The 13,206-nt window shown below is 36.1% G+C and overlaps 1 protein-coding gene and 1 long non-coding RNA gene across 5 annotated transcripts in view; one reads left to right on the top strand and one right to left on the bottom strand.

Annotated features, from left to right (window-relative positions):
• Positions 1-8,988, top strand: part of LOC120306267 — a 72,856-nt gene extending 63,868 nt beyond the window's left edge. The window contains exon 4 of the long non-coding RNA XR_005556223.1: positions 8,760-8,988. This is a non-coding gene — a long non-coding RNA (uncharacterized LOC120306267). The remainder of the gene's footprint in view (positions 1-8,759) is intronic.
• MTCL1 (microtubule crosslinking factor 1) overlaps positions 1-13,206 on the bottom strand; it is a 96,508-nt gene that overhangs the window by 60,044 nt on the left and 23,258 nt on the right. For all 4 annotated transcript variants that reach the window (XM_039339200.1, XM_039339202.1, XM_039339201.1 and 1 more), the window contains exons 2-3: positions 11,998-12,222; positions 9,874-10,032 (exon numbers count right to left, since the gene is read on the bottom strand). In XM_039339200.1, the coding sequence (XP_039195134.1) occupies positions 9,874-10,032; positions 11,998-12,222 (384 nt within the window). The remainder of the gene's footprint in view (positions 1-9,873; positions 10,033-11,997; positions 12,223-13,206) is intronic.

The following is a 13,206-nucleotide window of genomic DNA, read 5'->3' as shown; positions in this document are numbered from 1 at the left end:
GGGGGAGGGATGATTTTAGTTACCCTCATTCGTCTGCCGCTCACCTTCAGCTGTGTGGCCTAGTTCCTAACAGGCCACAGATCAGTAGCGATCTGTGGCCCAGGAGTTGGGGACCTCTGATCTAGATTACACCTTTTGTCTTGAAATCAAGTGTTTTCTGAAAGTTTCTGCCAAATATTTTTTATCAAATAACTTTCTGTTACTTTTTTCTGCAAGTTCTTCTTTAGCTGTATAAATTTCTTTCATCTTTGCTCTGTATGTCTTCCACTTCAAGTAATTTCAGATTTGACTTTTTTCTGGGATGTGTACAACTTCTAACATTAAATACTTTTGACCAGTACTGTAACTATTATGATCTAATGGTATTATAAAAAAATCAAGACACACCTCATATTTTTCAGATGAGGATGTTATTACAACACACATAAGTGAAGTTATTATGGGCAAACTCCCTTAAACCTTGAATACTGGGGATGCTCTCTTAATAGCGTGAGCCATGGGGATTTCAATCTTTTTTTCTAAAAAATTTACAGTGTGAAAATTAGAACACAATAGAAGTAGAGATGAGCTGTTAAGAGAATGCATGACATTTACTTGCTGCAGTGTTTGTGTGTGTGTGTGTGTGTGTGTGTGTGTGTGTGTGTGTTTGTCTGTCTGTTTTATCTACAAGGAATATATTAAGCTTTAGCCAGTAAGGCTTGCTGGAATTTCCAACAGATCTACATTTTCAGCATTCTTATTCACTCCCAAGATTAATTTAAAGTTATTATTTCTTCTTATCAATTAGAAGACACAATTTTAGACTATTTTCAGACTCTTCTAGGCTTTATGTTATCAACCACCCCGCAAGTATTAATATTAATCAAAATAAAACTGTATTTACTCATTTGCTTCTTCGGTACCCAAAGAGGTGACAGCACCTATCTGACATTTACATAACCTTGAAAAACATAACACGACCTATTTAAAATGGGACTTTGCCAGCTAATCCCAGCCTTGCAGTCTAAACTGCAAAAATGAATATGTCTGTCTGTCTGTCTGTCTATCTATCTATCTATCTATCTATCTATCTATCTATCTATCTATACGCACACACGCACACACACAAACACACACACTCATTTATTCATCCCTGGATGGAAGCACTAGCAAAAATTTTTGTTTTTGTCAAGAAAACCATCAACTTGTAGTCAAACTCAACACAAAGGAAATCTCACTTTCCTTTTTTTTTTCCTCCCATGCCAAACCTTGTTGCTAAACCCTGTCCTCTCATGTTTAGTTTCTATCCTTCTTATTTCATCCTGCTAACTTTGCCAAACCCTGTTTCTAAAGTCAGGCATTTCTGTTTGCCTCCATCTTCTTTCCTGTGCCCTGCAAAACTTTCCTTCCAGTTCTGCCAATCTATGTTACCCTGCTGCTGAAGCCATTATATAGACCTGCTGCTTAATGGTTTTGGGCCTGATGACAACTCATTAGTTTAGATTAGGGAACATATAATCACAGGTAGCAGTAGGTAGATCTCTAATTAAGGAAAGAAAGTATGAATAGGTATCAATAAACTGATCAAATGCTTTATGAAAGTAATACCTTTGTAACAAATGAAAAACAAAGTAATATATTTTAGTTAAAACCACCAATGTTGTATCCTGGGTTTTAAAAATGTTCAGAAACTAAAATCTAACATAAATGTTAAGTTGTTCGTCTCAATTCTAATTTAAAGTTACTAGCATTTATAATCACAAAGATGCTAGCTTTTACATGATAAATTGTTATGAAGTATGAAATATTTATAATTTTAACAATCTGGGAAACCTTCCAAATTTATATTCTTCAATTTCTATCAAACTAGAGGAAGAACCTAAAGCAAAAGCCATTTGTTTTGCATAGCTTTTCCCAATTCAGTGCTTTCATAAATATTAGATATCAAATCTCATAATTTCCAGCCAATTTGGCCAAAGGCAAAATAAAAATTAAAGCACAATGGAACTAGAAAAGAAAGAATCTATGCTTATGCTGAGATTATATTCTGATTTGCTATTTGGCACACCAGGGATATAGATAGACCTTGCTTAATGACTGTCTTCTTCAGTGACAGATTGAAATTATGATGTGCTGAAAAAATAATGTTACGACCAATGCTCATATTTACCACCTTTGCAGCATCACATAATCATGTGATCACCATTACAGTCAGAATATAGCCTGTGCCTGACCTGTTTTCTTTTTCCTTTGCAGAATGTACAAGATTGGAGAGAAAGGGATTACAAGGAAGTATACAATGGCGAATTCACATTGAAAGGAATGCAATTCAGTAATGCCGGCAGCCCAGAGCATGCTCAGGACTAGGAGCCATGAGCATGTAACACAAATAGATTGATTTATTCTTCATTGTATGCCTGCTCACTCTCTTGTAATCCCTTCCTCTCCAATTTCTCCTCTGTGCGAGTGGGGGGGGGGAAGAAAAAAATAGGTCATGAGATTGCCTACAGAAGTTACTAGTTTTTGCTTTTTCCTCTCCCCACAGAGCCAAGAGATTGCTTAAATAAACAAGCATGGGAGAAAAGGAAAAAATCAAACCATCTCTATAGGCAACTTCTCCTGTGCCTGATTTGTTTCCTCCCCCCTTTCTCTCTCCTCACAGAGCAGAGGGATCGGAGAGGGAGGGATTACAAGACACACAAGGGGGAAGTAAGCAGACACACAATGGAGAATTCAGTATTTGTGTGCATAATGGGCTTTAGGTTGCCAGTATTCCTTTTAATGTGTATTTGCATTTAGGTGCCTCCTTACTGTCTTATAATCCTTTCCCCTCCAATGAATGTAAATATAAACATAGATTCCCTTCTGGCAAATTAACCCAATACTAGGGTGAGGGGGGCGGGAAATGGTCAGGAAGCAAATAAAAGCCAAAGGTAAAAAAACAGGCAGGAGCTGTAATCTGGCTATCAGCACCTGGTGACCATTCCAAAGGACAGGGAAATGCAAAAAGGAAAGCGTAGTTGTATTCACATGATTTCCCACTTCATGACTGCTTTACTTAACAACAGAACTGATGATCTCAATTGTGGTCACTAAAGAAGGACTACCTGAACTTAGGTTGCATATCTTATGGTCATAGAGTCTATCAGATCAAACAGCTCTATCTGTAATATTTTGAAATTTCTCCCAAAAGGCAAAACACTGTCATTGTTCTAGCTTCTAGCACTGGTAGCAGTTGCACACTGAGCAGTTGCAGTGCTGGCAATTTTTGTGCACTGCAACTCAGTTGCTGGCCTGCCACTTTGCTGTTGTTGTAAATATTGTAAAATGTGGATTATATATAATGAGTTTTTGAATGTTTTCTATTTTTATGTAGGGGTTCCCCGAGACTTCAAAATTATTTCAAATGTTCTTCTAGGGTGAAAAGGTTGAGAAAGGCTGATATAGAAGATTATTTGGAGGATTATATTAATGTGTGATGGATAAATCTGCATCAGTTCTGGAAAGCAATATGTTTTATAAAATGATTCCCATGCTGTACTCACTCTAAGATTATGTATTTGAAACCTGTTACATAAATTTTAAGTTACCATAAATGCCGGCGTACAAGGCGACCCGGCGTATAAGACGACCCCCGTCTTTCTAGCCGGGCCGCATTCCTAGAACGTCGTCTTATACGCCGGAAACTACCAGTATTTCCGGCGTATAAGACGACTCGGCGTATAAGACGACCCCCGTCTTTGGCGCCGATTTCAGCGCTCGCGGAAGTCGCCTTATACGCCGGCATTTACGGTATTTTTGTCTAAGACATCAGGGCAAAAAAATACATACATATATAAAAACAATAAAACTTTATAATATTATATATTGTACTTCTAATTATCTTTTAGACACTCAAACTCATAGATTTATTATTTTAAATAATCCCATAGTTTTTCAAGATTTTATGAATGTTTTACATGCAGGGTAACATTCTTTTAAGATAATTCAAGAAGATTTTCTTAAACAATACACCAGACCTTTGTAAATAATTTGGTCATACTAAACTATAGATAAATTATGTTAAATTATGTTGACCTCTGACTCCTTTCTTATAACACATAATGTATTGTTATATAAAGGATTGCTGCATTAAACAGTTTTTAGCTTGGTCAGTGGTGGGATTCAAATATGTGAACAACTAGTTCTCTGTGTGGATGCCGCTTCTGGTAGTCCATTCTGGGCCTGGGCAACAGAAAATTAGTTACTGGTTCTGCCAAATTGGTGCAAACTGGCTGAATCCCACCACTGAGCTTGGTTAATTATGAGATGAAGTAATTCAAGTAATTTAAAAATAAAAAAGTTGATTTGTTTTCTACTATTATCCTGTCAGTGATAGAAGTGGTAATGAAATAAGGGGCAGTCTTCTGCTGCATTACTATAAAGACACCAGTTTAAAACTTGTTCTATAAATAACTGACTTATCTACTTAATATAGCTCTTCTGTGATGTAAATTCAATGGAAATTGCTCCAAGGTAAATGTTTAGGATTATACTCTATGATTTTCCCCCATTACAACCTGGAGGAGTTAGTCATATTGATGATTAAACTCCAGGCTACATTATTTACAAATAATGCCAGAGGCAACTACCTGCAGCAGCCCATCAATTTGCCAGAAGACTTTTTCGTATCTGTAGCAAGATAGCATATTATAAAGAGAGAATATTATGTCATGATAGCTTTTTGAATCCCTAACTATTAGCCTACTAATTGGGATGTAATAAACACTGATCTAAATCTCTGACCCTCCCTGCCCCTACAAATTTCAGTATAACTATTGGAATGGTCACAAGTTTCATAAATATTGGGAGAGGATGAATAGCTAAATATATATTGGGGGAGGGGCTGGCATAAAAACTATTGCAATAAATTTTAAATAAAAAAAAACCCTTCTCCAATGAAAATGTAGCAGTGAAGTAGACTGGCACAAGAAAGGGAAAATTGCTAAAAATTGACCAAGTGATCAGAAGCCATATTTTCTTACAAGTCTATCCTCCATCTTATTAATTTTATTAATGCTAAATTGATCAAAATAAAACATTTATGATGTATGAAGAGATTAATGAACTTGTAATAAGACAGAGACCTGGAAAGTTGGCTACAGTGAATGAAGGCAAATATGTTTGTCCCACGATAATGTTGCAGGATTCAATCTGGGTCAGTCCTGGGACCAGAGATTTAGTCTTCCGAGCTTTCGGACTCGTGCTGGAGCCCATCCTGAGGAAACTTCTCTCTCACCAGAATGTGTGCTTTGAGTTATTCTATGTGTAATATTTATGTGGTGCCTGGTTGTATGTGGCTTTTTGATCATTGTTTGGAGTGTTGATGGACAGTTATTAAGTCATTGGCTGTTCTTTCCTTGTGCTGCCAAGTCCTTGCCTCGTAAATACCTGATAAGCTGGTGGTAAATCGTCACTCCTGTTGATTGACAAGGGGCCACTTTTCCAGGCTTCGTTAATTTCCCTGGCTATTTTTCTACTGCTCAGCCAACAATCTTAATAGCTCACAGATTGTTCCCTCTTTTTTAGAACATTTTTGAAGGAATTGTTAGAGTAAAACAAAGAGTTTAAATAGTAGATCTCAGGAAACTCAGTGCAAATAAGAAAACTGAACATAGCTTAGAACTCATTCTTTTACTGTTCATATAGCAATAAAGGTAGCAAAGAAGGCATAGCATCCTTGAATAACCAGTGGAATAGTATTATATGGTTTAAAAACTTTTAATACCTATTGGAATAAATAAAGAATTGAAGCCTTCAGATACCTATTCTGACTTATTTGAAAAGCACTTTAGAAATAAAACTATTCAACTTTATGCATACATACTCTCCTTACATCAATTCCTTTGAAACTCTGATTACTTGAAGTAGTGTAAACAGATGTATATATTCTTGATATTTGGCCTAACAATTGTTATTTATGACCCCACATATACAGGTAGGGCTCATGTTATGACCATTTGTTCAGTAACTGTTTGAAGTTACTATGGAACTGAATGAACGGTGATTACGATTGGTCCTTGGAATTCCAGCCAACCCAGCACTTTTGTGATCATGCAATTTTGACTGGATGTTTAGCAACTTGTTCACACTTATGACCAGTTGTCAAGTGTCCTGCAATCACATAATCTTCCATGCTGGATTCCTCAAAAATTGAAGGGAAAGTCAGCAGGGAAGATCACAAATTACTGCAGTAAATCTCCCCTGATCATGCAGTCTTCTCAAATCCCTCTGTGTTTATGTTGCACTAGCCACTTGTGCATCCCCCCTGATCAGCCTCATGTACACTCCCCAACCCATGCAGCACTTCTCACAAACTCTCCTTGACCCATGCAGTGCCTCTCGCATCCTCCCTAATGTGCAGGGTGTCTCTTGTGCACTATTCCCAACACCCCTGCCCATTCCTTGCTCCCTTCCCCTGTTAACAGAAGCCACTATCTTGCTTATGAGCCTTCACCAATGACTTTGGTTGTGGGAAGGCAACAGGAAATTTCCCCATCTAATGATAGTGTGATTCAGTTAATGACAGCAACCTGGGCTGCAGGGATTGCTGTCAATAAACAACTTGGTTACACTTTACAATTGCATTCTTAATGATAGAAATTCTGCTCCCAACTGCCATTGTAATTCAAGGATTACTTGTAGAACACAAAACTGGTAGGAATAGCAGATACATTTGCCTTTTAGAAGGTAGCACATGCTCATTGCGGTGATTGTGACATTCTTTATAACTATTATGCTTTACAGCTTCATCGTTCTTTATAACCAGTGCTTTTTTTCTAAAAAAAAAAAAAAAAAAAGGTGCCGGAACTCACACACATCATACAACCCGCCTTGCCTATCCTACAAGGTTCCATCCAAAAAAGGTGCCAGAACTCCATTCTGGGTGTTCTATGAGAAAAGAAAGCCCTGTTTATAACTATATTCTTAAGGAAGGCATTTGAAAAAGTTGTTAACTATGTCATTTTACATTTATTTGATGCTTGTGAATCAATGCAAAGAATGAATGTCTTGGTTCAGAAATTTGTTATTCCCTTATTTGTTTCAAATAATAGCTCAGAAAATATCAAGTGATGGGACCATGTTGCACACAGCTGTCATAAATCTTCATTAACTGATTGGTACCATGGTATAATTGCCCTTCTTTTGTAGCAACACTACAATATCACAGCCAGTTCTACAAGAAAACCACAATCAGGGCTTTGTGATGCTAAAGACTGCTTTTGCTGTTTTGCATTTGTGTTTTCTTCACATGTTTAGTATCATTAGGGCAAAGATGAGCACAGTTTCAAGTTTCTTAATATGGGTATGCATTTTAAGTAACAAAATTCATTATAATAAATGTTTTGAATTATATAACTAGTTTTCCACTTCTATATTTGTAGTATGTAAAACATGCAGAAAAGAGGTTGTGGCATTTCTAACTACAGAAATAAATCTAGCTCTTATGTTACTCGCTTAATGATCCTTTTACTTTCATAAGGCCCACAAAATAAAATATTACCATCAGCTGTTCACTATGGTTGTTGCCCAGAAAATAAATCCCGCTTTCTATCGAGGGCAATATTGTTGTACAGACAAAATGTAAGGAGGATTAAAAATAGAGTGGCAGCTGCAGAATGACTTGACATAATGCTGTAAAACAAGTTAGCAAGAAATGAATGAGATCTGAAAAGCATTTAACATACAAAAATGCTACAGTATTTTGTTAAAAACTAATGGTTGGAATAGTTTTAGTGGTGCAGAACTACTGTATATAACCATGGCTTAATTGTAAAACGTAAGGAACATATTCTTGCCATCATCTTTCTTTCCAGCATACAATAGCTTGAACATCTGGAAAGCATCATGTTAGGAAAAAGTGGAGTATATCAACAACTAATCTTTTAAAATGTTGCATTTTCAATTCAATTGAAAATCCAGATTTTCTTATAACTAAATATATACAGAAGTTACATAAAAATGGATTCTGCTAAAATTACAGAGGAATTTGTTGTTGTCATGCTCTGTTGAGTTTTAACCAACTCCTTGTGATCCCATGGATAAAAGCTTACCAAGCCATTCTGTATCTCACACATTATGCAATTCTCGCAGGTGCATTTCTGTAGCTTCTAGTATTCTGCCTATGCCCTCATGCACTGTTAGTCTCTTCTTCTTTTGTCTATTTTGCCCAGCATAGATGCATCAGCTTTTTTGAAATGTCCAAAATATGATAGCTTTTATTTCATGATCTTGCTTCCAGGACTCTCTGCTTTGATTCCCTTTAGTACTGGTTGGTTCTCTTGGCTGTCCAAGGAATGCAAAACAATCTTGTCCAGCACCATAGCTCAAGGGAGCCAATCTTCTACCTTTTGCTTTTACATATCCCTCTCATCTGTATATCATAAGGTAATACTATGGGTATTTCATCTTTGTCTTTGATGAGATTGCCTAGATCTAATCTCCTACTTATAAGAGGGTATGCACACTTATGCAACCATATTATTGTAAGTTTTAAATTTTTCCTCTAAAATATTTCAATTTGTTTTTCAGTTCATTTGTATAATTTATATGTTATATTAAAGGTAGAAAAAAATTCTGGAATGATTTATCTTGGTCTGATTTTTTACATTTCCAAAACCTGGCATTTTAACAGGGGTGTGTAGACTTTTCCACTGTAGATAGACCTTTTCCAATCTATCAGCCATGCAGTTTTTCTATTTATTGGCAGAAGATTATTACAGTGTTTTTTGCTTCAACAGGTCTATGGGGATTTCCTATTTGGCAATGAATAGACATAAACAACATTTACACACTGTACAAAAGAGACAATCAACAAGTCACAAAAATGAACAAAAAGACCAAAAACACCTCCCCAGCAATCAACTCCCAGATGAGCAATACCAAGATTAACATCAGACCAACAATCAACAAGTAAACAATACTCCAATCAAGGAACTGCCAGTTAAGCTAACAGTAAACAACCCTCCAAGACCACTCCCACCAACACTGACAAAGCAAGCCACTGGAATATAAACTGAGAGCAAACCCCATTCCTTATTAGCACTGATGATGCTACCTAGTTTGGGTAAGGAAATGTCTGCAAGAAAACAAGCAAGTTCAGAGAGCACCAAAGACCCCTCATTTCAACCCTGAGCTACAAATATTCTCCTTTATCAGCCTGATGTCTGTTTCTGTGATTAGTAGTTGGTGGCCTGATCCATAGACATCAAATTAAAATGTTCTATACTATGGTTTTCCCAATTGCAATGTATGGCTGTGAAAGTTGGACCATAAGAAAGGCTGAGCGCCAAAGAATTGAGGCCTTTGAACTATGGTGCTGGAGAAGACTCCTGCGAGTCCCTTGGACTGCAAGGCGTTCAAACCGGTCAGTCCTAGAAGAGATCAACCCCGACTGCTCTTTAGAAGGCCAGATCCTGAAGTTGAAACTCAAATACTTTGGCCACCTAATGAGAAGGAAGGACTCACTGGAGAAGGGCCTAATGCTGGGAAAGATTGAGGCAATAGAAGAATGGGACGACAGAGAATGAGATGGCTGGATGGAGTCACTGAAGCAGTAGGTGTGAACTTAAATGGACTCCAGAAGATGGTAGAGGACAGGAAGACCTGGAGGAACGTTGTCCATAGGGTCGCGATGGGTCGGACACGACTTCGCAATTAACAACAACAACAACAACAAATTTGTTCTTTAAATGATCCATGTCTGTAGTTTGTCATTTTGATGTATGTTTTAATATAGGATCCAATTTGCTGTTTATTTATCAGATTTAAAAACTGCCCATATCCCTCACACTGCATGCATTGACAGCTTTTCGCTTTATTTCTAATTCCCAAAGTAATGTTGTTGCCACTTACCTCTTTCAATTTATCTAGCTCATTTTGCAATGCCTGTTTGGATATTTCCACTTCAATGATTTGTTGACGAAGAACTTCATTTTCATCCTCTGCTTTAGCACGCTTTTCTTCCACATTTTCCAGTTCGTGGTGCAGCCTGACAGATACATCTTTGGCTACCTATGTTTTTTTTAAAGCATACAATCATACTTAATAACTTAAAAAGACTTTTCATTACCTAAATAAAGAATAGATAAATGATGTTTTGAATCTACAAAGCAGTGTGGAATTAGTACATGGTCATGGGAAAATATCAACAAATAAGTGTTTTTCTCTTTTCCACTGGTTGAAGTGCTAGGAAAGGAACAAGTGCTCTTCCAAATCCAGTATAAGAAAACAGAGATCATAACAAATATGGCCAATTATTATATATACATTTCTTTCTCCAAAATATCCTATAAAAACTTTTAAATAAAGCCGTCCATTATCCAGACGATTTACATGTTATTTCTATAATACCTCAATTCTTTAAATTCTTCTGTTTCATTCTGAAATGAAAAGTGAAAAATGCTAACTGTAAAAATACAATTATGCGCTAATAATCACATATTATTAGTAATAATAGTAGTAGTAGTAATATATTAGCATTAAACAAATTTAACACTTGAAGATAGTATTATCCACAATATTCTTAAATTAATTATCCCACAATATTCTTAAGTTAATATAAACTACACGGTTAAGTTCTTGAGGTATTAAAACCAATTAATATTATATTTAGTATAACATAATAAATCATGTAAAATTTTGTTTCCATTTTTTTCAATTAAGAAAATATCTGTATTATTACAGAGAAAGTACCTATCACAATAAAGTAGAAAGGAACCTTGCTATATACATGTAGTATTTTGTTCTTCTAATAACACTTATTCAGTACAATTTGGAGCAATGAAAAAGTATTTATTCAAGCAGTGAAAAACTAGGGCCAGTTCTGAACCATTTTATAACACAGTCCTTCAAAATGCATATAATGAAAGGGATATTTCAATGCTACTTCACAGGAACATTTTCCTAAAATTAGAAAGGTAGCACCTCATTTAAGAAGTGTTTCTAAGTTTTAAAGTACAATTATACAGTATTAAAACATGCCCTTTTACATTATTTATTTTATATATTTCCATATCTCTTTAAATATCTTAAAACAATATCATAAAATTATTAAATATATGTTTTAAAAAGATTTAAAATATTTATTAAAAAGTGAACAAAAGGAAAAAAACAGCACAGAATTATTTACCCAACATTCATAAAAGGAAAATCTAGGCAAAGAGACTGATCTTCAACTGAATATAAACATGTAATATTTGTTGCCTTACAAAACTTTGATGAGAATATTGAAGAGTGCAGACACCACCATAGAAAAAGCCTGTGAGAACTGCACTGTGTCTGAGTATATGTAGCAGGCTTTCCTTTGATAAATTTAATGATAGGCCAGACCCATTAATTATTGTGGTCTCAATGGGGTTGTTGTTACAGTATGGGAAAACAGGAGAGAAGAGCATTATGAATACTGCCTTGAATTGTGGAAACTAAAGGCAGAATATAATTCTAATAAATGAATACATGAATTAAGTTATATCAATATATGAATAAATGAATTAAGTTATATCAATATATGAAAATCTAGGTTAAATCTGGCTTGGTAACAAAGTTATCAAGTGCAGTTGTTTCAAAACAAGTTGAACAATGTGTATGGACAGGTGCCTCAGTCAGCTACTTCATTGTTCTAGACAAGGTACTGTTTCAAAAGGGATCCAGGTTTCCCATATAGAACACATTACAGTTATCAAAATGTGAGATGACCAATACATAAACAATTATAGCTTGGTTGTCCTATACATGAAATAGCGTACCTACTATAAGTAAGACATTTTTGTCATTTTGTCTTTCAGAGTTATGAGATTGGGGTAGTATAGAAATCAAGTTAATAAATAAATTGACATTTACAATACAAAGAACTTGACTCCCATATATAAAATATAATTCTCATTCTAGTTCTGAAATGTCAAGATAACATACACTTTTTCAATTAGGCAGAAGACTTTATTCTGCCTAAATACCACTAAGTCTAAGTTCTTCACCCACCTTTAGATCTTGTTCTAAGCTTCTGATTAGTTCTCCATCCACCTGACCCGTCTGTGCAACTTTCAAGCTTTTCTGTTCAGCTTTCCTGAGACGATACTGCAAGATACGACAGTTCTTGTTTGCACGATCCAGCTCTCGTCGAAGTTCCTGTAGTTGGTAAACATCGTCTTCAAGATAGCTGTCACGCATCTCTTCCATTTCAGCCCGGAGTTCATCCAGTTCGTCCTGTCATAACCCAAAACAATGAGAGAAATCCAAACGGTTACTTATTTCCCACTGAAAGACATGTGCTTTTTGTTGGATTTGTATCATAATATTATTTAGAGCTATTGCTCTATCTCTATTTACTGTGGAGATTACAGGAAAAATCCTGTTGAAATTATATTAAAAGCATGTTGAAACAATTTATAATTTCCCTCTTAAGAAATAATAATAAAAAACAACAATATAGCCCAGAGCAGAAGTGTCAAACATGCAGCCTGCATGTGGCCCACAAAAGTCCCAGGTGTGGGCTGAACTGGATTAAAATGCAGCTGGGTAACATTTAAGAAAATACAATAAAAATATAACAAAATATAAACATTACGTTTTAAAACTAAATAATTAATTTAGTCACCAATCACCAAAACTCTGGGCTTGCAACTTGGCAAGGAGTCCTGCATCAGCTCCCTGCCTCAGCTTAATACCGTAGCAGCAGCAAAGATTGTTGCCATAGTGGAGGCTGAGAAAGAGCACCATGACGGGAGTTCCCTCTCAGTCTGCTCTGCAGAAACCTCAGGTATGCTGGGCTGCTACAGTTAAGCTGAGGCAGCAAGCTCGTGCTTTTCTCTGAACAGCAGGTAGCCAATTGGTCTTGAACTAGGGCAGGGGTTCTCAACCTTGGCAACTTTAAGACTTGTGGACTTCAACTCCCAGAATTCCTCAGCCAGCAAAGCTTTGCTGGCTGAGGAATTCTGGGAGTTGAAGTCCACAAGTCTTAAAGTTGCCAAGGTTGAGAACCCCTGAACTAGGGGCTGACCCACTCTGGACCTCAGAGCCCCCAGAGCATAAAAGCAGACTGAAGTAATTTCTCTACTCCCTTCAAAAAAGGTTGAATTAGTATCTGTTCAGGCTGCATGACATTCGTGATCAAAATTTCAATTTTTAAATTAATAATAATTAAAAGTTAATGAAGTTCAGAATACATCCAGGGAAGAAGGAACAAACAGG

The sequence above is a fragment of the Crotalus tigris genome, unplaced genomic scaffold (genome assembly GCF_016545835.1).
Source record: "Crotalus tigris isolate CLP2741 ecotype Arizona unplaced genomic scaffold, ASM1654583v1 scf7180000017731.4096049, whole genome shotgun sequence".
Lineage (NCBI taxonomy): Eukaryota > Metazoa > Chordata > Lepidosauria > Squamata > Viperidae > Crotalus > Crotalus tigris.
The sequence above is the reverse complement of the archived record's forward strand: the minus strand, read 5'-3'. Positions and strand labels throughout refer to the sequence as shown.